At 49.4% G+C, this 27,102-nt stretch overlaps 3 protein-coding genes across 4 annotated transcripts in view; 2 read left to right on the forward strand and 1 right to left on the reverse strand.

Annotated features, from left to right (window-relative positions):
• Window positions 1-21: 21 nt before the first annotated feature.
• AMT (aminomethyltransferase) lies at window positions 22-6,956 on the forward strand. Of its 2 annotated transcripts, XM_017868079.1 has the most exons (9): window positions 25-1,445; window positions 1,535-1,702; window positions 2,533-2,613; window positions 3,732-3,863; window positions 4,285-4,363; window positions 4,668-4,813; window positions 4,923-5,103; window positions 5,793-5,948; window positions 6,049-6,956. In XM_017868079.1, exons 1-9 carry the CDS (start codon window positions 1,356-1,358, stop codon window positions 6,225-6,227), a joined length of 1,212 nt encoding a protein of 403 aa, XP_017723568.1. In that variant the 5' UTR covers window positions 25-1,355; the 3' UTR covers window positions 6,228-6,956. The 2 variants fall into 2 exon arrangements, with proteins under 2 accessions (XP_017723569.1, XP_017723568.1); XM_017868080.1 differs by lacking the exon at window positions 1,535-1,702 and having other exon boundaries at window positions 22-1,445.
• A 300-nt stretch (window positions 6,957-7,256) lies between these two features.
• On the reverse strand, window positions 7,257-11,834 carry TCTA (T cell leukemia translocation altered). Its single transcript, XM_017868082.1, has 3 exons — window positions 11,396-11,834; window positions 10,922-10,976; window positions 7,257-8,923 (listed from the first exon to the last, which is right to left on the reverse strand). The coding sequence occupies exons 1-3, from the start codon at window positions 11,616-11,618 to the stop codon at window positions 8,881-8,883; spliced, it is 321 nt and encodes a 106-aa protein (XP_017723571.1). The 5' UTR covers window positions 11,619-11,834; the 3' UTR covers window positions 7,257-8,880.
• Window positions 11,835-11,847: 13 nt separating this feature from the next.
• Window positions 11,848-27,102, forward strand: part of RHOA (ras homolog family member A) — a 51,224-nt gene continuing 35,969 nt past the window's right edge. The window contains exon 1 of the mRNA XM_017868081.1: window positions 11,848-12,225. The gene's annotated coding sequence lies outside the window, so the exon portion shown is untranslated. The remainder of the gene's footprint in view (window positions 12,226-27,102) is intronic.

Below are 27,102 nucleotides of genomic sequence, written 5' to 3' on the forward strand. Positions count from 1 at the left end.
TGACATTCCACTCCAGCCTGGGCAACAAGAGTGAAACTCCATCTTAAAAAAAAAAAAAAAAAAGGAACTGGGACCCTTCTGCCATCTGACATAGTTCAAAGCACATCCCTATCCTTTCTCCCAGTTGCCCCGCTCCTTTTTTTTTTTTTTTTTTTTTTTTTTTTTGAGATGGAGTTCCGCTCTTGTTGCCCAGGCTGGAGTGCAATGGTGCAATCTCGGCTCACCGCAACCTCCACTTCCCAGGTTCAAGCGATTCTCCTGCCTCAGCCTCCCGAGTAGCTGGGATTACAGGCATGTGCTGCCACACCCGGCCTGCCCCTTTCCAAGAGAGATGCTCAGCATGATGAGAGATCAGCCAGGGTAGGGAGTGGGTCCAAGTAAGGGTTTGCCTTGTTGCCTTTTAAGAGGCCTAGGTCCTCCATTAACTCAGGCCAACCATTAAGTGATGCAGGCTGCTCTTCCTTCATGTGAGAAAAACCTGTTTCCCTCTGGTTCTTCCTGACTTTGCACCTGGTGGCTATTATGAAGCAGTACTGCAGTATGTCTTGGACCTGGAAAGTTGGACATGTGTGCGGCTCAACAGTTTTCTCGGAAGAGTTTAGTGAGCTTTTGGTGGCCACCGTCTGCTCTTACCTATGAGTTCTTCCAGGTGGCGACTTTACCTGCAAGGTCACTTACATAGCCCCACTCAGCTGCTTTGGAAAGCATGATGGAGCAGTAGTCCTCAATGTGTGTGTGAGTGAAGAGGACCTTGTGGTAGCAGGGACCATGCTTCATTTCTGGCTGTGTCCCCATCCGAGGGGCTGGTATGCAGTAAGATCAATACATACTTGTGGAATGCATGACTCTGCTGGCTGCCTGTGTCTGCCTGGTGGGAGAGCTGTGGACCTAGGGGTCCACATGAGGCCAGACTACTGTGGTGCTGCCTACCTGCCAGGCTGGCTCCACCCTGCTGTGACCTCTCCACCTTCCCCACCCCTACTTGACCTTACTCCCTTGAGGTCCTAAAGGTATGATTCAGACCTTTCCGCCCTTTCTGGAACTTTGATTGGAGACAGGGCGGTTCTGCAGGGGGCAGTCTAGCCCCTAGCTCTCTTCTGGGCAGCCCAATCAGCTCTGGATTGCCCAAGCTGCCCTGAAAAGCCAGCCGAAAGAGCCGGAGGCTGTTTCCCTATGGTTGGGAGTTCCTGCATTCTCTGCTCTAAATCCCAGCCTGCCCTCGGGGCTGCCCACGCCCCCTTCAGATCCTTTGCTCCGGAGAGAGACCTGTCCGAGCAGAGGCCTGGACTACATCTCCCGGCGTGCCTGGCAGTGTGGTGTCCTCTGTGCGCCATCTGTACTTGTTGGAGGCGACGATGCAGAGGGTTGTAAGTGTGGTGGCCCATCTGGGCTTTCGCTTGCAGGCATTGCCCCCGGCCTTGTGTCGTCCACTCAGTTGCGCACAGGTGGGATAGAGGGTGTTGATCTTGGAGGGTGGGGGAGGGAAGCGGCTGGGGGCTAGGGCCCTGGTGGCACTAAGCCCAGCCGCCTGCAGGACGTGCTCCGCAGGACACCGCTCTATGACTTCCACCTGGCCCACGGCGGGAAAATGGTGGCGTTTGCGGGTTGGAGTCTGCCAGTGCAGTACCGGGACAGTCACACTGACTCGCACCTGCACACACGCCAGCACTGCTCGCTCTTTGACGTGTCTCATATGCTGCAGGTGAGCCAGGGGAGCACGCTGGCCGCCTGATCAGGCCTTCCTCCCTGTTTACAGTGGTGCACTCCTTGGCTTTGTTTGCTGTGAACTGGATTCCAAGGACAGCCCTCCCAGAAGAGCTAGAGGTCATGGGGGTGTCATGGATAGGTCAATGGCCCCAAGGAAATGAGCTCAGAGGGTCTCATCATCATCTCATCCTTCTAGTCTGCCCCCACTAAGTGGTGTGCCTTAATGTCCCAGGTTTTCCAGGGCTGACACCCACTCTCACGTATTGGGCTGGGTGTTGGTTTGAAAAGGGGTTATTTCCGGTGGCTCATGCCTGTAATCCCAGCACTTTGGGAGGCCGAGGCGGGTGGATCACGAGGTCAGGCAATCGAGACCATCCTCGCTAACACGGTGAAACCCCATCTCTACTAAAAATACAAAAAATTAGCCGGGCGTAGTCTCAGCTACTCGGAGGCTGAGGCAGGAGAATGGCTTGAACCCGGGAGGCGGAGCTTGCAGTGAGCTGAGAGCGAGCCACTGCACTCCAGCCTGGACGACAAAGAGAGACTCTGTCTCAAAAAAAAAAAAAAAAAAAAGAAAAGAAAAGAGGTTATTTCAGGAAGGTGCTAGGTCCTGTCTAGTTCCCTGGCAGTCCCCCAGCACAGAGTGACTGGGGGAGGTCAGGAAGTCAGAAGGTGGTCCTTTGCCACGTGTAGAACCAAAAGACTGGTTAGTCACTTTGGGTGGGCTGGACTGCACTGTGGATGGCAGGGAGAATGCATCCTAGATTAGTGGCCTTTTGGGTTGTAGCTGTTGCAGTGGCCTGAGGCTTTCAATCTCTTCCCCAGACCAAGATATTTGGTAGTGACCGGGTGAAGCTGATGGAGAGTCTAGTGGTTGGAGACATTGCAGAGCTAAGACCAAACCAGGTGGGCCCTTTTATTTCTGCTCTATGAGTTTTCTTAGTCATGAGCCAGCAAATGGGCTTAGTCCCTGCCTCTGGCTTAGGAGCACAGAGATGAGTCAAACACAGCTTCTCAGGGCTTGCAGTCTTGGGGGAAGGAATCCCTGAGTCATTTCCAGAGACCCAGACATTTGTAGAGAGGGGAATATCCCAGCCTTACCACATCAGGCTAGGAGGCCAGAAACCAAGGTTAATATGCTGCTCTCTGGCCATCCCTTCTGTTTAACCCCTCTCTATTCAAAATGTGGTCCCTGGCCAGGCGCCGTGACTCAAACACCTGTAATCCTAGCACTTTGGGAGGCCAAGGTGGGTGGATCACCTGAGGTCAGGAGTTCGAGACCAGCCTGACCAACATGGCAAAACCTCATTTCTATAAAAATACAAAAATTAGCTGGGTGTGGTGGCGCGCACCTGTAGTCCCAGCTGCTCGGGAGGCTGAGGTTGCAGTGAGCTGAGATCACACCACTGCACTCTGGCCTGGGCAATGGAGCGAGACTCAGTCTAAAAACAAAACAAACCCAAAAAAGTGTGGTTTGTAAACCAGCATCCTTGGAGCTTGTTAGGAATATACGCTCAGGCACTGCCCCACACCTGCTGAATCGGAACCTTCATTTTAACAAGATCCCCAGGTGATTCATGTGACCCCCTCAACCTCAGGCTTTTTGTCCATCAGTGAGGAGGCTAAGGAAGTTTTTTGGGGGCATTGCTATGGAGTGCTTAGAAGAGCCTGGGATCATCAAGATGACCTTTGAAGCTTTTGTCCTGTGGGTTGGCAAAACATGGGCTGAGTTGTCCCAGGTTTGGATAGGTGAAGCAGCAGGTCCTAGGGGTCATAGATGAAGCATCAGATGGGGCTCTCAGTACAGAGTGGGGAGGGGTGCAGAGGTCTCACCAGATCAGGGAAGCACCCCAAGATAGGGAGGGGATGAAAACTTACTTGGTGCATGAGGACCAAAGACCTTGGACTTGGGCCCAGACTTGCACCTTGCACACCCTGAGTCCTTCACGTTAGGGTTCATAACCTTTTGGTAGCTAAGTGGGTTCAGGGCTCACCCTTGGCCTTGCCCTCCACTTTGGTCCTAGGGTACACTGTCATTGTTTACCAACGAGGCTGGAGGCATCTTAGATGACTTGATTGTAACCAATACTTCTGAGGGGCACCTGTATGTGGTGTCCAACGCTGGCTGCTGGGAGAAAGATTTGGCCCTCATGCAGGTACACCCCCTGTGTTCTAGGCACCTTGTCTTCCTTGTTCGTAGAGCAGCATCCTTGTTGTCCAGGACAGGGTTGGCGCAGACAAGGGACCCGGACAGTGGCTCTTTGAGTGAATGAACAGCTATAAGACTCAAGAGCAGGCCCACTCTGGAGCATGCCAGGGTTTGGTGGTGGGGGATTAGGCATGGGGAGGGGGCCTTGGCCCCTCTGGTGAGGGTGTGAGGTGGCAGACCTGGGGTTGGGTCACCTCTTATCACTTAGTAGCTATGTGACCTTGTAAGATGGGAACCAGCCTACTACCTTTTTTTTTTCTCCCTCCTCCTCTCCACTGTCTTACTACTGTCCAGCTCTGCAGTGTCCAGCCCATGGTAGGTGCTCAGTAAGTGGCCCCAGATGCTCTTGTGGTGTTTCTGTCTTTTAGGACAAGGTCAGGGAGCTTCAGAACCAGGGCAGAGATGTGGGCCTGGAGGTGTTGGATAATGCCCTGCTAGCTCTGCAAGGTGAGAGGGCTGGGCTGGGGTTGGAGCCAATCTTTGCCTTACTGGCTTCATTGACTGCTTAGTACAGAGACCATACCAAGAAGAAGGTGTAGAAGGTGTGATATTTGTGTGCCATAATTTTAAGTTTGGTATCTTGCCCTCCTCCTACCTACTACAAGGCTCCATGGGCTAGGGACAAGGGCATCCTCTTCCACTTGCAGAGTAAGACTTGCTCAGGGCTTGTTCTGGTCCCTGAATAAGGCTTTAGTCCAGCTTTGAGGGGTGCTGGGACCTGAATACTTGGTCACTGGCTCCCTGGGCCCAGGCCCCACTGCAGCCCAGGTACTACAGGCCAGCGTGGCAGATGACCTGAAGAAACTGCCCTTCATGACTAGTGCTGTGATGGAGGTGTTTGGCGTGTCTGGCTGCCGTGTGACCCGCTGTGGCTACACAGGAGAAGACGGTGTGGAGGTGTGTCAAGAAGTAGTGTAAGGGGCAGTATACGGCACAAGATGCACATGAGGGGTGGAAGGTGTGTGGTACAGGGAGCTTCCCATCTGCCCTCTGGTGTTTCATACAGATCTCGGTGCCGGCAGCAGGGGCAGTTCACCTGGCAACAGCTCTTCTGAAAAACCCAGAGGTGAAGCTGGCAGGGCTGGCAGCCAGGGACAGTCTGCGCCTGGAGGCAGGCCTCTGCCTTTACGGGAATGACATTGATGAACACACTACACCTGTGGAGGGCAGCCTCAGCTGGACACTGGGTGAGCTGGGCCAGCACTCAAGGATGGGGTCCTGGAGGTTGGGGTGACCCTTAATAAGACTAACCAGCCCATGACTCCTCCAAAGGTTATGTAGCCTGGACCAAGTGACTCAGCCTTCCTGAGCCTCCCTTTCCTGAAGGTGCCACTGTGGCTTTGCCTATTAGAAACTGAAGATGCTGCCGGGCATGGTGGCTCATACCTGTAATCCCAGCACTTTGGGAGGCCGAGGCGGGTGGATCACGAGGACAGGAATTCGAGAACAGCCTGGCCAACATGGTGAAACCCCGTCTCTACTAAAAATATGAAAATTAGCCAGGCATGGCGGTGGATGCCTGTAATCCCAGCTACTTGGGAGACTGAGGCAGGTGAATTGCTTGAACCCGGGAGGCAGAGTTCGCAGTAAGCCGAGATTGTGCCACCGCACTCTAGGCCTGGGCGACAGTGACTCCATCTCAAAAAAAAAAAAAAAAAAAGAGAAACTGAAGATGCTCAGCAGGTGGGCAGCATGGCCTCTAAGGGGTAGGAGGTGTTTTTTTTGGCTGATGGCAGTGAGGGGAGGAATAGAACCTGGAGTAGCCCAAGCAAAGGGGCCTTGATGCTAGATGGGTGTTACCTGAGGACTTCATAAGGACCTCCTGTGGCCAGGACTTCTATGGGCTGTGGCTTATGTCTCATGTGTCATTCTCCAGGGAAGCGCCGCCAAGCTGCTATGGATTTCCCTGGAGCCAAGGTCATTGTTCCCCAACTGAAGGGCAAGGTGCAGCGGAGGCGTGTGGGGTTGATGTGTGAGGGGGCCCCGATGCGGGCACACAGTCCCATCCTGAACATGGAGGGTACCAAGATTGGTAGGTGGACCAGGGAAGCTGGGAAGCCCTTGTCTCTTCCCCAGGAGGGTGGGGGCACTGGCAGGGTGGTGCTAATGCATGGCTTATGCTTGCTTGACAGGTACCGTGACTAGTGGCTGCCCCTCGCCCTCTCTGAAGAAGAATGTGGCAATGGGTTATGTGCCCTGCGAGTACAGTCGTCCAGGGACAATGCTGCTGGTAGAGGTGCGGCGGAAGCAGCAGATGGCTGTAGTCAGCAAGATGCCCTTTGTGCCCACAAACTACTATACCCTCAAGTGAGGATGGCTCAGGGTGGGGCTGTCCCCTCCAGGAGTCTTGCCTTGGAGGGCATCCTACAAGGGGTTAGTCAAGAAGCTGAGGCAGAACTCACTGGGGGTGGGCAGCTAAGGTGGAGGCTGATTCTAATTGTCTGGTTGAGGGGCCATACCACCTATTCCCTCCACCTAACTCATGCCACTCCAGCTTCCTTCAGGACCCTGCTTCTGAGTGACAGACCAGCTCACACAATGGAGGGTAATGAGAAACTTTGGTTCTGCCATCTCTCCCACTCTGCCAGGTGCTGGCTGTGGAGCAAAGGCTCACCTTTGTGGGGAGGATAAAACCTGCCCAACCTACCTCACAATGGTTTTTCACATTGCAAAGGGTGATAACACGGGCGGTGTGGACTTAGGCCACCCCCTCCAGTTTGCTTTCCATAAATGCAAATTGTCCCTACTGCAAGTCAGGAATGATTGCTGACTCATAGTAGGGCTGCTATGCCTGTGTGTAAACTTGGGAATGGCTGAGGGAACAGAGAGTTACTCTTCCACATTCCCAAGTTGGTCTAGTGTGCTGCCCAGTAGCAAACCATGGCAGGCTCACCACCTATTCTGAGCTCCAGGGCTGTTGTAGGGCAGGGTGGCCTTCCTCCCAGACTTGCCTTACCCTGGGCTGATCTTTGCTCTTGGTATGCATTAATGAACTCCACTGAATCCTGAAAAAAAAATTAAACTTCCTTCTTACTTGCCAGTCTCTAGCTTCATTGTTCTTTGTTCACAGGGTTCCTGAAATGCCAACCCAGTGCCTGCCTTCCTGGCCTCTAAGACAAGCTTGGAATAGGTTCTCCTTGAAAGGGGCCAGGCTATAAGAATGGAGATATTGCCCGTTGGGCACCCCATCCCTGCTCCTCCAGGGAGCTGGCATCACCTCTCCCCTCCCTGCAAGTTCTTGCATCTGGGTCCCAAGGGGAAACAGCTTCCAGGATGTTCCCTCTCTCACTGCCCCTGTGCATGCATACCCTTGTTCTGTCTGAATAACCACAACAACCGATGCACTTCCGTGTTTAATAAGCCACATCCTCAGTTGAGCCTGGGGTGAAATGTGAGATCCTGACTCTGTGCAGTAGTATCAGTGGGTGGGCCTGGGGCTGTGAAGACCATCATCCTCAGTACAGCTGCAATTCCAGTGCCCCTCTACCACAAAGATGGCTTAGGCAAAGGCAACCAGATGGAAGTGTGACATCCAACAGGAAGGAAGTAGGCAGGGGTCACTAAAGTGGCTGGTGGCCCAGCGGATGGAAGCAGAAGTATGGCCATGAGGGAAGGAGGCAGGTCCAGGGCTACAGTGCTTTCAGGTACTGGTGTTTCTATAGGGGCATTTGCCACCCATACCTTTGGAAACTCCTCTGGCCTATTGTGACATGGCAGGGCTGCCTGGTTCTTGAAGGCAGAGAAGATGCTAGTGGGGAGGAGCTGAGGCTGTGACATGCGTTTGTACCAGATCCAGATGGGTAATGATGAGGCTGAAGGCTATGACCGGGCCACTGTGCACTAAATGCTTGGTACCATCCTATGAGGGGACAAGGTACAGACCCACATTCCCATAGGCACTTAAGCAGTGTCGGGTAGGAAGCTACCCCAGCGGTTCAGCTGTGCTCCTTCAGGTACTCAGCTTACCCCCAAGAAGGACTGAGAGGAATATGAGTAGGACAGTTGGCAGATGACAATTTTCTTTGCCTGGCTCACAGGAGAAGTCTGATTGGGCCAGGGATGTGGGTGTTTGGTGCCTCGATCTGGATGGTGCCAGCAGGGACACCACCCTGCCTTATACCTGAATGGCCAGCTAAATAACCATAGAGCTTAAGGTCTGACTCAGGGCAGGATTCCCTGGCTCCTTGCTAACAAAGCAAAACCAGAGATTCAGAAAACTCAGGGCTTAGGAGAAAACAGACCTGCCTTACAAATCTCAGAGCTGGTCAACCTCAGGCTTCCTCTCAGGAAAAATATTGTTTTTTTTTTTTTGAAATGGGAGTCTCGCTCTGTCACCCAGGTTGGAGTACAAAGGCGCAATCTCGGCTCACTGCAACCTCTGCCTCCCAGGTTCAAGCGAATCTCCTGCCTTAGCCCCCTGAGTAGCTGGGATTACAGGTGTGTGCCACCACACCTGGCTAATTTTGTATTTTAGTAGAGATGGGGTTTTCACCATGTTGGTCAGGCTGGTCTCGAACTCCTGACCTCGTGATCTGCCTGCCTTGGCCTCCCAAAGTGTTGGGATTACAGGCGTGAGCCATCGCGCCTGGCCAACTCAGGAAATATTTTTATGGGATCATATCTCAGGGGGATGGGAAGAGGGACAGGAAAAGAAACGTAAGACAAAAGAACTGATGGCCTTCCCAACCCAGAGGCTTCCTGAGTTATCACCCCTGAGAGAGAAGGAACACAATCTCTCTCCTTAAGGCACCCAGATAAGGGTACAGGCAAACTCTTCCCTTGCCCAGTGCCTGGATGAGGACGTAGGGCCAAGAGGCAGAAGAGGCCCAGCCCTGCAGGCACTGGGTACCCTGCTACCAACCCTGAACCCCCGGCAGTTGTCCCTGAGGTCTGGGGAGTAGCAGAACCCAGTGTAGAAGCCAGCAGACCCAGTGATGCCCTTGGAGACCCTCTGCTGCCTTCCCTTATTCTCTGTGGGTTTTGAGAGGTTCGTTTGCTGCCATTTCCCTGAAAGTGATGGAGAGAGAGAAGAGAGAGGGGTTATTCCATGGGCAGAACAGTTGATGAAATTGGCTCTCCCAAGCTCCTTCTTGAGGGTTGAGCTAGGCTCAGTAAGGTCACATAACAATCTACACCTCTCTGCTGCTCTCCCACAGCCCACCCTGGGCCCAGCACCTCCTCCCTGCAGACCCATTCTTCTTCCTGGTTCTCCATGTTAGTATGGCATTGCCATCCTTCTCTTTTTTTTATGATTATTCTTTTTATTTATTATTGTTATTATTTTTCTTTTTTTGAGAAGGGGTTTCACTCTTGTTGCCCAGGCTGGGGTGCAATGGCAAGATCTCAGCTCACTGCAGCCTCCACCTCCTGGGTTCAAGCAATTCTCCTGCCTCAGCCTCCCAAGTAGCTGGGATTACAGGCGCATGTCACCACACCCAGCTAATTTTTGTATTTTTAGTAGAGATGGGGTTTCGCCCTGTTGGCCAGGCTGGTCTCAAACTCCTGGCTTCATGCGATCTACCCTCCTCTGTCTCCCAAAGTTCTAAGAACAGGCGTGAGCCACCGTGCCTGGCCTATTATTTTTTTTGAGACAGAGTCTCACTCTGATGCCCAGGCTGGAGTGCAGTGGCGTGATCTGGGCTCACTGCAACCTCTGCCTCCTGGGTTCAAGTGACTCTCATGCCTCAGCCTCCTGAGTAGCTGGGATTACAGGCGTACACCACCATGCCAGCTACTTTTTTCTATTTTTAGTAAATATGGGGTTTCGCTATGTTGACCAGGCTGGTCTCAAACTCCTGACCTCAAGTGATTCGCCCATCTCAGCCTCCCAAAGTGCTGGGATTACAGGCAGCCAGGGGGCCTGGCGTCTTCTCCAAGACAGAAATCTGGGCAGTGGCAGCCTTTCTTTTTTTTTTGAGACGGAGTCTCGCTGTGTCGCCCAGGCTGGAGTGCAGTGGCCGGATCTCAGCTCACTGCAAGCTCCGCCTCCCGGGTTTACGCCATTCTCCTGCCTCAGCCTCCCGAGTAGCTGGGACTACAGGCGCCCGCCACCTCGCCCGGCTAGTTTTTTGTATTTTTTAGTAGAGACGGGGTTTCACAGTGTTAGCCAGGATGGTCTCGATCTCCTGACCTCGTGATCCGCCCGTCTTGGCCTCCCAAAGTGCTGGGATTACAGGCTTGAGCCACCGCGCCCGGCCCAGTGGCAGCCTTTCTAACCTCTAGCCCTAACTCTTGGACCGCTTTATCTACTTGCCATGAAGTAGGCATTTATAAAGGCAAATTAGATCAGATCACAGCCTTGCTGAGTTAGTCTTTCAATGGCTCCCAAGGTCCAACAAGCTCTCACGTTCAAGCTCCAGCATCACAGTCTTACCTATTCTAATATGTCACCCTTATCCTTCCCTCTTAGCCTTGCTCTATCCATTCCCTTTGCCAGGTACACTTTGTCACCCTGTGGCCTTTGATCTTGGCCTAGGTGTCTTTCTTGGGAGATGCCTTCCCTGACCACCCCTGCCCCGTGCACCCCTAATAAATCCCTGGCTCCCCATGAGCAGGGCCCGGGTTGTCTTTGTTCTCTGGGCCTCGTGTGGTCCCTATGTGATAGGGGCCCAGAGATTATCTGAATGAATGCCCTGATTAGTGAATGCATGTTTTGCAGAAGAGGAGGCTGACCCTGATGAGGTCAATGTGCTAAGGACAGAGATTACTGCCTTCCCAACTGAGGGGATTGTGCGGAGTGGAATCCAACAAACCTATCATTTCATCTCTCTGAAATTATGACAACACCACCACCTGTCCTACAGGCTGCTGAACAACATGCTGATGGACTGTCCAGACCTTGATGTCATCCTAACTCGAAGCCTGAACTCTACGTGCAGACTTGAAGCTTGCTGCAAAGGCCATTAAGCTGGTGGGCTTATAGCCTGAGAACTCCCTTCTGTCACCAGCACAGGAGTGTCCTTGGAATGCCAAGCATGGGGTTGTGGTATGGACAGATTTACTCACCACGAAGGGAAATGCGTGGAGCCATCAGGCGTGGATCCATTCTGACCACCCAGACCTGGAGGCAAAAACACATCCAGAGCTGCAGCAGGCTGGGGTGGGTGGGGATCTGAGCAGGCATCAGCCCAGGTCAGGTTAGAGACCACTGGCATTGTTTGGTGAAGTCTAGTAAGGGTCCTAAGGGACTAATCGTATTGCCAGGTGAGAGTTCTGAGGAACAGATACAATGTGATGGGTGGACTGGTGGGGATTCTGGCGTAAAATGGTATGGTGGCATGAGTCAGGGTACAACGTTAAGTTCTCTCATCCAAGTACCCGGCTTAGTTTCCGGGGTCAGATGCGTTCAGGGTGGTAAGGCCGTGAACCAATGTTAAGTTCTGATGAGCCTCTTGCAGGATAGTGGGGAACCCAATGATACAGTCGGGAGACGGTAGGGGCGGGGGCGGCCAGCCCACGGAGGTTCGTAGGAAGCCTCACCTGGACGGTGATACAACCCGGTCACTGTATTCCCGTAGAACCCCCACGCCAGCTGGATGCCCAGGAGACTTAACACCAACCACAGCAGCAACAGCTTGAAGAGGGTCACGCGCATGTCCTGCGCCTCCCACTCCCTCAAGAATTCGCTGCCCAGCGCGCCCAGCGCATCCAGTACCGTGGTCGGTAGAGCCTGCAAGGCCTGCCCAGACAAGGGCTCCGCCATGACTGGCCCTCGCCCCACCCGGGATACTGTCACCGTAGTCCCTACTACGCACGCGTGTGATCTTCCGGGGCCAGGCCCGTTAGTACGCACGCGTAAATCTAGGCAGGGCGGGGCCTACTTCGCTTGCGTGAAGTGTTGGCAGTTTGGGGAGGAGTATTAAAACCGCGCACGCGCACCTAGCCCCACCCTAGGTGCTTGAGGGATGAGTGACTCCGGGAGTACAAAATAGCAACCAGGTCTTTTATAGCCCCGGAGTTCCCGTGATGCCCCACGCGGCTGCAATGATTGGTTAAGGGTTTTGCTTTTAGGGCGTGGCCGCGCTCCTGAGCAATAGTGGATGAGCTGTGAGTGCGCGCGCGTGCGCGGGGCCGCGACCTGGGTCGGCTCGAGCCCGCTGGGCACTCGGGGGCGCGCACGTCGTTCTCCGCCCTCCCGCCGCTGCCCGCCCTCGCTCTCTCGCGCTTCCCTCCTGCCGCCCGCGGTCCTCCGTCTGTTCTCTAGTTAGTCCGCGGTCTGGTCTTCAGCTACCCGCCTTAGTCTCCGAGCTTGCGACTCACGGACCGGCGTCCCCGGCGGGAAGAGGCTGGACTCGGATTCGTTGCCTGAGGTGAGCGGAAAGGTTCCCTCCAGGCGCCGCGGGGCCCCAGGCCCTCCCGCCCGCCCGGCAGTCTTCCGGCCGGCAGGCCGCCGCCCCGCAGCGGCCGCGCCCCACCGGCTGCTCGTGGCCGAGCTGCCCCTGGCCGAGCCGCCCCTGACCTTTGACCTGACTCCCGGCTCAGGCCCCGCGTCCCAAAGCGGCGACCCCGCCCGCGCAGTCCCCGGAAGCGTGCCCCGTAGTCTCCAGTGTCTCTTCCCCCGCCCGGCCGGGCCTGGTGGATCCCAAGCTGCCCGCCTGCCTGCCCTCGGTCCCCGGCGCTTCCTCTCCCGGCAGCGCCGGGCAGGGCGGGGGCTTTGGGCCGGGCCCCCGACCGCGCAGTGTGGCCGGCAGCTGAAAGTGCGCGTGGCTGTCGGAGTTGAAATGGGAAAGAAAGTCTTTACAACTCCATTTTGCTTTTTACGTTTACCGAGAAACGTGAATCACTCTTTTGTATTGATTAAAGTCCAGTTACACTTTGGGTAGGTTTTCTTTTAATGCAGACTTGTTGGAGACTGTGTAGGTAAGTAAAAGATTGTATTGAAAGCTTAGGGGTATGATCTACGGCCATACCACCCCGAACGCGCCCGAACTCGTCTGAAAGCTTTGGGGTCTGTATTGAGTGGAAAAGCAGTATTTTCCAGTTGAAAAAAAAAAAACCCACAAAACTGTAAATGATTTAAGCGATGTTGCATGAAAACAGATGCAACATTGCTCAGTCTAAGTCGCTGTATTGATTAAGAATCATCTAAGCTTCTGTATCTTAGTGACTGATTGGATCTACAGTTCCAGGTCGTCTTCATTGAATAGCGCTATTTGCATCCAAGTTGATTTGTTCACAAACCTTGTTTAGTAGTTTACGGTGGAAAATTGGAATCCTTTTTACCTCAGAATTGGTTCCACTTGTGTTCTTTTAATAGTTTTGATTTAAAATTTTTACCTCTGTTGACTTGTTTGGTTCTTTTGTCTTGAAGAAAGTCTTTTAAAATAAACGTTTCTTGCAGGTGTGTAAGTAGATTGTATTTCACTCTGCCTTCCTGAAGGAGAAAACAGAAAACTGAAAACTTCCATCATTTAAAATGTGTGTGATGAGAATTTTTCCACTACTTAGTATCATCCAGATGTGTAGTGTGTATGTACCATGTGGATGATTGTCACCTTGAGATGTGGCTAGATAGGCGGAAATACTGTTTTGAGCGTTTGGCACAAGTGACATTGGACTGAAAAAAGACTAGTTTTTAATTGTAAAGGATGACTTATTGAAGGATCTTTGGATAACTTGTCTTAATTGGTTCCATCTACTTTTGTGGAGCACTGATGGCTCTTGGGGACATTAAATATATAAGGTGCACCTTGGTTTGAGTTAAAGTCTAATGCTAGATTTATCCTCTCTGTTGTCATAAAAATCTGCGTTGCAGGGAAGAAGAGAGTAGGAATGATGTATAGTTCTTCAATTTTGGATCTAAGAGGAATCTTTCAGGTGTGGTTGTCCAACCCCATTTGCAGATGAGCAAACTGAGTCCCAGAGACTTTAGTAAATTTCCCAGGATTATCTCTCTAGTCAGGAGCAGACCAGAACTGTCTGCTCTGTTAAGGTATTCTCCATTTACTCCCAAACATTTGACCTCTAGAGTCAGCTAAAATTCAGGAGTTCCAGCTTATTCCATTGTTTCTTCTTTTAAACCTTGTTGATGGTGAATAGTTTGGGAGAATCTGAAAAATTCATTTGCCAAAAAAAATTCAGTTCATTAGCTTACATAGCACTCTCCCCTTGTTAACTGGATGGTCCTGCCTTCAATTGAGGGAGATGGATGAATGTACAAGGGTCCCTGGCTGACCTAATCATGGCTTTAAGTGTTCGGATTTTTTTTTTTTTAAGGGTCCAACTTCTAGAGCAAGGCCTACACTTTTACTGCTTCAAACCCAAGATATTTATGTTAGGCTAACATATTTTTAGGTAACTGTGGTCATTTTTGACTATTAATTTGGGGTGCTGCATGTGTCGAGTAAACAATTCCCTGTGCACATGTATGTGGTGGTGGTGGTGGAGTATTTTTGTAGTCTTGATTTCTTTCCATTTGTCAGTTAACTCCTTTTTAAAAGTTTATTCTGGTCATATGGGAGTGTAAGTTATTGGGAGAGTTAAAAAGAGGTAGCTCAAGTGTTTCTTGTCCATGGGGTGGAGCCCATGCAGTGACGGGAGAAGGTGCTAGTTTGTGTCTTCTTTTTTTTTTTTTTTTTGAGACGGAGTCTCACTCTGTTGCCCAGGCTGGAGTGCAGTGGCTGGATCTCAGCTCACTGCAAGCTCCGCCTCCCAGGTTTACGCCATTCTCCTGCCTCAGCCTCCGGGTAGCTGGGACTACAGGCACCCGCCACCGTGCCCGGCTAGTTTTTTGTATTTTTTTTTTTAGTAGAGACGGGGTTTCACCATGTTAGCCAGGATGGTCTCGATCTCCTGACCTCGTGATCCGCCCATCTCGGCCTCCCAACGTGTTGGGATTACAGGCTTGAGTGACCACCCGGCCTAGTTTGTGTCTTCTTAATTGTCTTAGAGCGCTGAGAGATTTATGTTAACTCTGAAAGACTGATAGTTCAGCTTCTAAGAGAGCTAATTTGAGCCTGCTGTAGACAGCACCTTGGATTTAATTGCATTATGGTTACTAGTGATTATGATAAATGGTACATAGTCACTGGATTTTAAAATTGGCCATATACTTTTATTTTTTGAAATGGAGTCTCACTCTGTTGCTTAGGCTGGAGTGCAGTGGCGCAATCTCAGCTCACTGCATCGTCTGCCTCCTGGGTTCGGAGTAGCTGGGACTACAGGCACAGGCCACCATTCCTGGCTAATTTTTGTAGTTTTAGTAGAGACGGGGTTTCACCATGTTGGCCAGGCTGGTCTTGAACTCCTGACCTCAGGTGATCCACCCACCTCGGCCTCCCAAAGTGCTGGAATTACAGGCGTGAGCCCCCACGCCCACCCATATTTGTAGTTTTAAAAGGATCCTAAGTATTTTGTCCGACTGCCATGTCGTTTATTCCTTTATTTACCTGTCCAATGGAACTGTTTGCTTGTAACTACACATTAATATAACTAAATTTTGAACTTGTTAATGTTACATGTCTTTCTATACTTGGGGCTCTTTGGGGACATGCTCATTGTTAAGTATTTGTGGGATTAAAATTTCTAAGACATTTTGAAGTTGGTAATTACTATAAAATCCTTCTTTAATCTGTGGACCTGTAGTATTAAGTGAAGGCCTCGGTATGTCCATAATTACGGTAGTCATGTGACTGAAAATCAGGCACTGAAGCTGCTCATTCTGGGTGTTGGTCTCGGTTTATTGGTACTTCCGCCAAATACATTTTTGTAGCTAATAATAATGAAAAACATCAAATACACTTGCTGAATTGCAATCAGTATATGCAGTTTATGCCAAACTGAGCTTGATTTCATTTTTTAAGAGGATAAGTAAATACATTTAAGCGTGTGTGTGTGTGTGTGTGTACATATATATATTTTTTTGTTTTTTCTCTTTCGAGATGGAGTCTCACTGTGTTGTCCAGGCTGGAGTGCAGTAGCGCGATCTTGGCTCACTGCAACCACCGCCTCCCAGTTGAAGTGATTCTCATCCCTCAGTCTCTGGAGTAGTTGGGATTACCGGCATGCACCTCTATACTTGGCTAATTTTTGTATTTTTAGTAGAGACGGGGTTTCACCATGTTGGCCAGGCTGGTCTTGAACTCTTTTTTATTTTCCTGAGACAGAGTCTCGCTCTGTCACCCAGGCTGGAGTGCAGTGGCGCAATCTCGGCTCACTGCAAACTCTGCCTCCCAGGTTCACGCCATTCTCCTGCCTCAGCCTCCTGAGTAGCTGGGACTACAGGTGCCCACCACCACGCCCGGCTAATTTTTTGTATTTTTAGTAGAGATGGGGTTTCACTGTGTTGACCAGGATGGTCTCGATCTCCTGACCTCGTGATCCTCCCGCCTCGGCCTCCCAAAGTTCTGGGATTACAGGCGTGAGCCACCGCTCCTGGCCTCGAACTCTTGACCTCAGGTGATCTGCCCCCCTCTGAAATTGTTGAGATTACAGGTGAGAGCCACTACTGCGCTTGGCCACATTTAAGCATATTTATGATAGTATCTTAAATTTAAGTGACGGGAAAGAGGAAAACATACACAGCCAATGAAGTAAGTTCGAAGTGGAGTGAAAGGAAAAGTTGGAGGTAAAAAGAAGTTAGAGAGGTGGGCAGGGGCCAGATCATATAGGGCCTTTAGGACATGGGAAATTATTTGGATTTGTTCTGAGATTAGAAGTCATTTAGATATTCTTTAGAAAGGGGATGACATGATCTGATATTAAAAAAAAAAAAAACTAGAATCACCGTGAGTAGGAGTAGATCTAATTCCATTCTGACTAAATAGTAAACTAATATGGTAATTGTACAAACATAAAAAGGATTTCCTAGCCAGGAGTGGTGGCTCACACCTGTAATCCCAGCACTTTGGGAGGCTGAGGCAGGTGGATCACTTGAGGTCAGGAGTTTGAGACCAGCCTGGCCAACATGGTGAAACCCCATCTCTACTAAAAATACAAAAAATGAGCTGGGCGTGGCGGTAGGAGCCTATAATCCCAGCTATTCAGGAGGCTGAGACAGGAGAATCACCTTAACCTGGGAGGCGGAGGTTGCTGTGAGCTGAGATCGCGCCATTGCACTCCAGCCCGGGAGACGGTGCAAGACTCTGTCGCAAAAAAAAAAAAAGGAAAGGATTTCCTAATATTAATTTCCTTGACTTAATGACTTCAGCCTGTTTTATTTGAAGTCATCCCTCCCCTCCGCTTCCCACCCCACCCCACCCTACCCCACCCCAGACAGGGTCTCACTCTGTCAACCAGGCTGGAGTGCAGTGAGTGATCTCGGTTCACTTCAACCTCTGTTTCCCAGGTTCAAGCGATTCTTGTGCCTCACCTCTAGAGTAGCTGGGACTATAGGTGTGTGTGACCACGCCCGACTAATTTTTTGTATTTTTAGTAGATGGCGTTTCATCGTGTTGGCCAGGCTGGTCTCGAACTCCGATCTCAGGTGATGCACATGCCTTAGCCTCCCAAGTGCTGGGAGTATAGGTGTGAGCCACCATGCCTGGCCAAACCATTGGTTTTCTGACACTTGCCTTTCAGCCCGTAATTTCTCTCTCTGTAATGCTTGTGTTATAAAGGAGATGGAATTTGATGAAGCAAGTCGTTAAAATGTTCACTGTAGTCTAGGTGGTAGGGGTACAGGTGTATACTGTAAAAAACAATTTTTTTTTCCTTTTAGTATGGAGTCATGCTCTGTCACCCAGGCTGGAGTACAGTGGCGCGATCTGGGCTCACTGCAACCTCCACCTTCCGGGTTGAAGCAGTTCTCCTGCCTCAGCTTCCTGAGTAGCTGGGATTCACAGGCACCTGCTACCACTCCTGGCTAATTTTTGTATTTTGAGAAGAGACCAGGTTTCACCACGTTGGCCAGGCTGGTCTTGAACTCCTGACCTCATGATCCACACGCCTCAGCCTCCCAAAGTGCTGGGATTACAGGTGTGAACTACTGCGCCCGGCCTAAGTTTTTTTTTTTCTTTTTTTGAGACGGTCTCACTCTGTCACCCAGACTGGAGTGCTATGGCATGATCTTGGCTCATTGCAACCTCAACCTCCTGGGTCAGGTGATGCTTTCACCTCAGCCTCCCAAAGCTTGGATTATAGGTGCGAGTCACCACACCTGGCTAATTTTTATATTTTTTGCAGAGACTGGGTTTCGCTGTGTTGCTCAGGCCGGTCTTGAACTCCCAGCCTCAAGTGATCTGCCTGCCTTGGCCGCCCAAAGTCTCAAACTCCTGGCCTCAAGTGATCCACCTGCCTTGGCCTCACAAAGTGTTGGGATTACGGGTGTAAGCCATCGTACCAGGCCTGTATTTATTTATTTATTTTTAGAGACAGGGTCTCACTATGTTGCCCAGGCTGGCCTCAAACTTCTGGGCTCAAGCAGTCCTCCTGCCTCACCCTCCCAAAGTGCTGGGATTACAGGCATGAGCCACTGTACCCAGCAAAATATTTGTTAAATAAGAAAAATCATAAAGCTGAAACTAGATCCTTTTTTTTTTTTTTTTTTTTTTTTTTTTTTTTTTTTTTTTTTAAGATGGAGTCTCTCTGTTGCCAGGTTGAAGTACAGCCTTGGCGCAATCTCGGCTCACTGCAACCTCCGCCTACCTGGTTCAACCAATTCTCTTGCCTCAGCCTCCCCAGTAGCTGGGACTACAGGCACGTGCCACCACACCCAGCTAATTTTTGTATTTTTAGTAGACGGGGTTTCACCATGTTGGCCAGGATGGCCTCGACCTCTTGACCTTGTGACCCCGTGATCCACTGGCCTCGGTCTCCCAAGGTGTTGGGATTACAGGCGTGAGCCACCAAGGATTTGTTTTAAAAATTTTTTTGCTGGCCGGGTGCGGTGGCTCAAGCCTGTAATCCCAGCACTTTGGGAGGCTGAGACGGGTGAATCACGAGGTCAGGAGATCGAGACCATTCTGGCTAACACGGTGAAACCCTGTTTCTACTAAAAAATACAAAAAACTGGGCCGGGCGCGGTGGCTCAAGCCTGTAATCCCAGCACTTTGGGAGGCTGAGACGGGCGGATCACGAGGTCAGGAGATCAAGACCATCCTGGCTAACACTGTGAAACCCCGTCTCTACTAAAAAAAAATATAAAAAATATAAAAAACTAGCACTCCAGCCCGGGTGACAGAGCGAGACTCCGTCTCAGAAAACAAACAAACAAACAAAAAACTAGCCAGGCGAGGTGGCGGGTGCCTGTAGTCCCAGCTATTCGGGAGGCTGAGGCAGGAGAATGGGGTAAACCCGGAAAGTGGAGCTTGCAGTGAGCTGAGATCCGGCCACTGCACCCCAGCCTGGGCAACAGAGCGAGACTCTGTCTCAAAAAAAAATTTTTTTTTGCTTTATTTTTTTCTTCTTTTTTTGTACTAGAGATGGGGTCTTACTATGTTGCCTAGACTGATCTTGTACTCCTGGGCTCAAGTGGTCCTCTTGTCTCAGCCTTCCAAAGTGCTAGGATTACAGGTGCGAGTCAAGCAATTCTCGTGCCTCAGCCTCCCCAGTAGCTCGATTACAGGTGCCAACCACCACCTGCCCACCACCCCCGGCTAATTTTTGTATTTTGTATTTTAGTAGAGACAAGAATTACACCATGTCGGCCAGGCTGGTCTCAAATTCCTGACCTCAGGCAATCCACCCACCTCAGCTTCCTGCTGGAATTATGGGTGTGAGCTACCCTGGCCAAGATTTTTAACTTCTGAAGCTTATAGCTGCTCTGAATCACAAGAATTCAGTTCCATAATTTTAAAAAGTTGCTTGTTTTGACTTTAGGTATATGGTTGAACATTCTAACTTTTGTTATGTATACATTTTTATTTTACTGTATTCTTGTGGCCATTGTATCCTACTCTGTATGTTGCAGATAAGTTGTAATTCTCTGGACTTAGAGATCACATGCTGTATTACCAGGATTTTTTTTTTTTTGTAACTCTGTTTGTTGTTTGGGATATAGGCTTTGAGAGGTTAAGGAAGTAAATTTAGGATGGATATTGATGTTGTAACAGTTTGTTAATCCTTTTTTCTACAAGATGATTTTATTATGTGATACAGCAACTTTGTTGGAAATACCTTGTTCAGAGGCGTTTTTTTGTGTGTGTGGAAAATTGCTTTTCTGTATGAAATCTCTTGTTTAACTTTTCCAGTTATTCATAATGAAGCTCTTTATCTTTTGAAGATGTTAAGTTCAGAAAAGGAAGGCAAGCTGCATACAGTGGCTCACGCCTTTTATCCCAGCACTTTGGGAGGCCAGGGTGGGTGGATCACCCGAGGTCAGGAGTTCAAAACCAGTCTGACCAACATGGTGAAACCCCATCTCTACTAAAAATACAAAAATTAGCCTGGTGTGTTAGTGGGTTACTGTAATCCCAGCTACTCAGGAGGCTGAAGCAGGAGAATTGCTCGAACTTGGGAGGCGGAGGTTGCAGTGCACAAAGATCACTGCACTCCAGCCCGGGCAACTCTGTCTCAAACACAAAGAAAAGGAAGGCAGTAGAGTATCTTATTTAAGAGCATGGATTCTGGAGAGAAGCTGACAGTTAAATACTAGCTCTGACATTTGATGGCTTGAGACCCTTGACAGTAATATGATTCCTTTTTAATTCAGTTTTTTTTTTTCTGTAGAAAGGGAATGGTAAGCGAGTACTATGAGATTTCAGTGAGAGAGAAGCACTTACCTCAAGTGCCAGACAGCAGCCCTTCAGCTAACTTATTTTATTTATTTTTTGAGATGAAGTTTTGCTCTTATTGCACAGGCTGGAGTGCAATGGCACGACCCCAGCTTACTGCAATCTCCACCTCTCAGGTTCAAGCGATTCTCGTGCCTCAGCCTCCTGAGTAGTTGGGGTTACAGGCACCTGTCACCACGCCTAGCTAATTTTTTTTTTTTTTGAGACAGCGTCTCACTCTAACACCCAGGCTGGAGTGCAGTGGCGCCTTCTTGGCTTACTGCAAGCTCCGTCTCTGGTATTCTTTTTTTTGAGAAGGAGTCTCGCTTCGTTGCCCAGGCTGAACTGCAGTGAAGCTATCTTGACTCACTGCATCCTCTGCCCCCCAGGTTCAAGCGATTCTCCTGCCTCAACCTCCTGAGTAGCTGGGATTACACGCACGTGCCACCATGCCCGGCTGATTTTTTGTATTTTTAGCAGAGACTGGTTTTCACCATATTAGCCAGGATGGTCTTGATCTCCTGACCTCAGGTGATCTGCCTGCCTCCACCTCCCAAAGTGCTGGAATTACAGGTGTGAGCCACCGCGCCTGGCCTACTTTTTTTATTATTATTTTTTTGGAGACCGAGTCTCGCTCTGTTGCCCAGGCTGGAGTACAGTGACATGATCTTGGCGCGCTGCAACTTCCGCCTCCCAGGTGCATGTGATTCTTCTGTCTTAGCCTCCCAGGTAAATTGGGACTACAGGTGCATGCTGCCACGCCCAGCTAATTTTTGTTTTGTATTTTAACAGAGACGGGGTTTTACCATGTTGCCCAGGCTGGTCTCCATCTCCTGTGTTCAGGCAGTCTGCCTACCTTGGCCTCCCAAAGTGCTAGTATCACAGCCGTGAGCCACCATGCCTGGCCTTTTTTTTTTTTTTGAGATGGAGTCTTGCTCCGTTGTCCAAGCTGGAGTGTAGTGGCACAATCTTGGCTCACTGCAACCTCTGCCTACCGGGTGCAAGCGATTCTCCTGCCTCAGCCTCCCAAGTAGCTGGGACTACAGGCGTGCGCCACCATGCCCAGCTAAATTTCTTTTGTGTGTTTTTTTGTTTGTTTTTTCACTAGAGACGGAGTTTCACTATGTTGGCCAAGCTGGTCTTGAACTCATGACCTCGTGATCCACCTGCCTTGGCTTCCCAAAGTACTGGGATTACGGGTGTGAGCCACCGCGCCCAGCCCCCTTTTTTTTTTTTTTTTTTTGATAAGGTATTGTTTTGTCATCCAGGCTGGAGTGCAGTGGCACAATCTTAGCTCATGGTGGCCTCCAGCTTTTGGTGTCAGAGTATCCTTCCACCTCAGCCTCCTGAGTAGCTAGGGCTACAGGTGTGTGTGCAACTGCGCCCAGCTAATATTTTTACATTTTGTAGAGATGGAATCTCAATGTCTTGCCCAGGTTGGTCTCAGACTCCTGGGCTCAAACAATCCTCCGACCTCAGACTCCCAAAGTGCTGGAATTATGTGCGTGAGCCGCTGAGTCCAGCTATCTTCAACTTTCACCATTCAGGTTACAGCTTGTAGTACCTTTTTTTTGGCGGGGCAGGGGAAGGGTAGCAGGAGTAGCACCCTAAGATTTCTTGGAAGAAAACAGGGCTTACTACTTGGTTCCTGGTGCTTAAGAACCTGTTTCCTAGACTCAGCTGTTCCCAGATTTGGAATCCAATGCCCCAAGTTGGAATCACCTGAGGTTTGTTTTAATCACCTTCACGAGGTATAATTTGCATACAATAAAATGCATATACTTTAAATGATAGTTTGATAATTTTTTTTTTTTTTAGACACAGGGTCTTGTTCTGTCACCCAGCTGAAGTACAGTGTCGGAATCATAGCTTACTGCATCCTCAACCTCCTAGGCCCAAGAATTCTCCACTTCAGCTTCTTGAGTAGCTAGGATTGCAGGTATGCACCACCACGCCTGGCTACATTTTTATTTTTTAATTATTTTTTTGTAGAGAGAGGGATCTCACTAAGTTGCTCAGGCTGGTCTTGAACTCCTGGCCTTAAGTGATCCTTCGTCTCAGCCCTACAAAGCCCTGGGATTGTAGGCACAAGCCACCACAAACCACCAGTTTGATAAATTTTGGTAAATACATATACCCATGTAATCGCCATGCAGTCGAGTTAAAGAGCATTTCCTCAAGGCTTTAAATTTTTATTTATTTATTTATTTTGAGACGGAGTCTTATTCTGTCATCTAGGCTGGAGTGCAATGGCACAATCTTGGCTCACTGCAGCCTCCGCCTCCCAGGTTCAAGTGATTTTCCTGCCTCAGCCTCCCGAGTAGCTGGCACTACAGGCACGCACCACCACACCCAGCTAATTTTTTGTATTTTTTTTTTTTTGAGACGGAGTCTCACTCTATCGCCCAGGCTGGAGTGCAGTGGCCGGATCTCAGCTCACTGCAAGCTCCGCCTCCCGGGTTTACGCCATTCTCCTGCCTCAGCCTCCCGAGTAGCTGGGACTACAGGCGCCCTCCACCTCGCCCAGCTAGTTTTTTTTTTTTTTGTATTTTTTAGTAGAGACGGGGTTTCACCGTGTTAGCCAGGATGGTCTCGATCTCCTGACCTCGTGATCCGCCCGTCCCGGCCTCCCAAAGTGCTGGGATTACAGGCTTGAGCCACCGCACCCGGCCAATTTTTTGTATTTTTAGTAGAGATGGGGTTTCACTCTGTTAGCCAGGATGGTCTTGATCTCATCTTGTGGTCTGTCTGCCTCTGTCTCCCAAAGTGTTTGGATTACAGGCGTGAGCTAGTGCGCTGGCATTTTTTGTTGTTGTTGTTGTTTTGAGATGGAATCTCACTCTGTTGTCCAGGCTGCAGTGCAGTGGCACGATCTCAGCTCACTGCAACCTCTGCCTGTTGGGTTCAAGTGATTCTCCTGCCTCAGCCTCCTGAGTAGCTGGGACTACAGGCACCCGCCACCACACCCAGCTAATTTTTTGTGTTTTTAGTAGATTTGGGGTTTCGCCATGTTGGCCAGTCTGGTCTCTAAGGCCTGACCTCGTGATCTGCCTGCCTTGGCTTCCCAAAGTGCTGGAATTACAGGCGTGAGCCACTGCGCCTGGCCTAAAGTTTTTTATACAGATTTTTTTGTTTGTTCGTTTTATTTGCTTGGCTTCCTGGAATAGGAGAAGTTTTGGTTTGTTTTTGAGACAGAGTCTTGATCTGTTTCCCAGGCTGGAGTGCAGTGATGCTTTCATGGCTCACTGCAGCCTCTAACTCTTGTGCCCAAGTAATGCTTCTGCCTCAGCCTCGCGAGCATCTGGGACTACGGGCAAGCACCACCATACCCGGTTAATTTATTTTTTATAGAGATGACATTTTGCCATGTTGTCCAGTCTGGTCTCCAACTCCTGAGCTCAGGCCTCCCAAAGTGGTGGGATTATAGGTGTGAACCGCTGCACCCAGCCTAGTTTTTTATTTTAAGAAATATATATACTTGGTAAAAGTAAAATCCAGCAATAAGGTTTACAATAAGCATATGTAAATTTTTAGCTCACTGGGAGGTACCTAATGGTTCATTTTTCTCTGTCAGTTTTACTAGATAAGCATTGTCTTGGAGGCAATCTAAGTTCGGAATTAGGCCAAACAAGGTCGAATCCTGATTCTGTGCATCCATTGAAGGTTAACCTTATAATATTACATTTTGAGATAAATGATTTCATGCTCTTATTTAGGAATCTTGAAGGTGTGTTACCTCAGGGATTGTTCCTTGCCCGTCTTTCCCCAAAGAACTTGAGTTTGAAGTGATTTTCACTTGGCAGTAAATTGAAGGTTTTCTTCGTTGCTTACCACCATGTGTCTTATGCCTGCTGCTCTTGATCTCTGAGTGCCCTTACTGCTACAGAGAGGAAAGCTCTTGAACTAACACCAACGCTTGGCAGCCACTTGATCAGGATGGCCAAATAATGGCAGTACAGGTTGAGCATCTGAAATGCTTCAAGATCCTTTTTGGGCGCTGGCATGAATTCAAAGAAAATGTCTAGTGGTGCATTTCAGACTTTGAATTTTTGGATTTGGGATACTGAACCAGTAAGTATAATGCAGATACTCCAAAATCTGAAGAAATTCTGAAATCTGAAACACTTCTGGGCCCAAGCGTTTTGGATAAGTAGTACTCAACCTATACCAGGCTCAAGTTCATTATGGACAGATGAATGGATGGTAGTTTGGCCCTTTCATCAGAAATTTCGCATGCAGTCAGTAAACAAAGTAAACAGCTTTATGTTTTCAACTTCATTTCCCCAATTTCTTTTTTTTTTTTTTTTTTTTTTTTTTTTTTTGAGACCAAGTTTCGTTCTTGTCACCCAGGCTGGCATGCAGTGGCCTGATCTCCACTCACTGCAACCTTTGCCTCCCAGGCTCAAGCCATTCTCCTGCATCTGCCTCCCCAGTAGCTGGGATTACAGGCATGTGCCACCACGCCTGCCTAATTTTTTTTTGTATTTTTAGTAGAGATGGGTTTTCGCCATGTTGGCCAGGATGGTCTTGAACTCCTGACCTCCGGCAATCCACCCGCCTCGGCCTCCCAAAGTGCTAGGATTACAGACAGGAGCCACGGCGCCTGGCTCTATTTCCCCAAAGTTTAATGGTGTTTCCTATGTGCTACGCACAGTCTTGGGTGTGGGTAAAGTTGGGGTTGATAGACAGGGCAGGTTTCTACCAATTGTACTGAAACAGTTTTGAGGTTTTATTTTTAAATTTTTTTATTTTTCTTTTGCCACCATGCCCACCTAATTTTCTGTTTTTAGTAGAGGTGGGTTTACTCCATGTTGGTCAGGCTCATCTCGAACTCCTGAGCTCAGGTGATCTGCCCGCCTCAGCCTCCCAAAGTGCTGGGATTACAGGTGTGAGGCACCATGCTCAGCCGAATTAGTAGTTTTTAAGGCCACGATTATTTTATCTCCATGGAAATTTATTCATTATCCTTCCAAAATATTGTAAAGATCTTGATCTGGTGGAAGCAGCATAATTATTCAGTTGAATTATTTCTACTTCTGTTTCTTGGCTGGAGAATTGTTTTGTATTTGCTTATAGTGATTGTTTGACTGATAATGTGTTTATAATGTCTTCATTATAACCTAGCACCACCTCAAAACATCTTTTATGGTTTATTATATGCCAAAAGTAAGCTGAAAATTGTGCAGAGAGGGAGATTTGCTATGAGTGTAAGAAAGTAAGTATTGTAAAATGTGTAGTTTGTAAGCAAGTTACCAAATTATTCAGCTAATTTGGGTTGTAAGAATTTTTTTTTTTTTTAGTGTCAGGGTCTTGCTCTGTCACTCAGCCTGGAGTGCAGTGGCACCATCATAGCTCACAGCAGCCTCCAACTCTTGGGCTCAAGTGATTCTCCCCCTTCATCCTCCTAAGTGATTGGGACTACAGGTATACACTACTGCACCCGGCTATTCATTTGGTTTTTGAGACAGGATCTCACTCTTTGACACCCAGGTTGGAGTGCAGTGGCATGATCACAGCTCACTGCAGCCTCGACTTCCTGGGCTCAGGTGATTATTCAACCTTAGCGTCCCCAGTAGCTGGCACTACAGGCGCAAGCCACCACGCTCGGTTGGCTAAGTTTTGTGTATGTTATAGAGACAGGGTTTTGCCATGTTGCCCAGGCTGGTCTCAAACTCTTAGGCTCCAGTGATCCATCTGCCTTGGCCTCCCAAAGTGCTGGGATTATAGACATAAGCTACCTTGCCTGTCCGTTTTCATATTTTTTTAAGAGATGAGGTCTCACTGTGTTGCCCAGACTGGTCTCCAACCCTTGGCTTCAAGCAGTCCTCCTGCCTCCCAAAGTGCTGGGATTGCAGGTGTGAGCCACCGCACCTGGTCAGGAGTTTTACATACTATGCATTGTTACTTGTAGGTCTTGTTTGGAAAGAAGTAGCTTCCTAAGGCCAATTCAGAAAAGAAGGGTAGTAACTTAGAGGAGGTAAATTTGAAGGCTCTAGTTAGTCTAATATTAGTAATTTGGGTTTTGAAAGTTTCCTTTCAAAAAGGTAGGAAATTAACTATTTCATATACCATCCCCCCCACCTCACCTTTTTGGCGACAGTCTTACTCTGTCACCCAGGCTGGAGTGCAGTGGTATGATCATAGCTCACTGCAGGCTTGAACTTCTGGGCTCAAGGGATTTAGCTACCTCAGCCTCCTGAGTAGCTAGGATTACAGATGCATGGCACCAAGTCCTGATGCAGCCTTCTCTATACCAGAGCAAAGTATTAACTGATTCAAGCTCACATAGGCATGAAACAGCACTGAATAGACGAAGTGCTGTAGGAGTTCAGGGATGAAGAAGAATTTGTGGTAGAGTAGCCAGGGAGCCACGGAGGCCTCTGGTAGTGAGGGTGTAACTCTTGGCCTTTAAAATGAGGTAGAGGGGGCCGGGCGCGGTGGCTCAAGCCTGTAATCCCAGCACTTTGGGAGGCCGAGACGGGTGGATCACGAGGTCAGGAGATCGAGACCATCCTGGCTAACCCGGTGAAACCCCGT

This window comes from Rhinopithecus bieti, unplaced genomic scaffold (genome assembly GCF_001698545.2).
Source record: "Rhinopithecus bieti isolate Rb0 unplaced genomic scaffold, ASM169854v2 scaffold_3875, whole genome shotgun sequence".
Taxonomy (NCBI): Eukaryota; Metazoa; Chordata; class Mammalia; order Primates; family Cercopithecidae; genus Rhinopithecus; species Rhinopithecus bieti.

Coding starts and splice junctions, on each gene's coding strand:
- AMT (XM_017868079.1), top strand. CDS start 1,356: ATGCAGAGGGTTGTAAGTGTGGTGGCCCATCTGGGCTTTCGCTTGCAG. Junction 3,864..4,284: donor AAGATTTGGCCCTCATGCAG/GTACACCCCCTG, acceptor TCTGTCTTTTAG/GACAAGGTCAGGGAGCTTCA. Junction 4,364..4,667: donor TGCCCTGCTAGCTCTGCAAG/GTGAGAGGGCTG, acceptor CCCTGGGCCCAG/GCCCCACTGCAGCCCAGGTA.
- TCTA (XM_017868082.1), bottom strand. CDS start 11,618: ATGGCGGAGCCCTTGTCTGGGCAGGCCTTGCAGGCTCTACCGACCACG. Junction 10,977..11,395: donor CGGGTTGTATCACCGTCCAG/GTGAGGCTTCCT, acceptor TTTTGCCTCCAG/GTCTGGGTGGTCAGAATGGA. Junction 8,924..10,921: donor TCCACGCATTTCCCTTCGTG/GTGAGTAAATCT, acceptor CATCACTTTCAG/GGAAATGGCAGCAAACGAAC.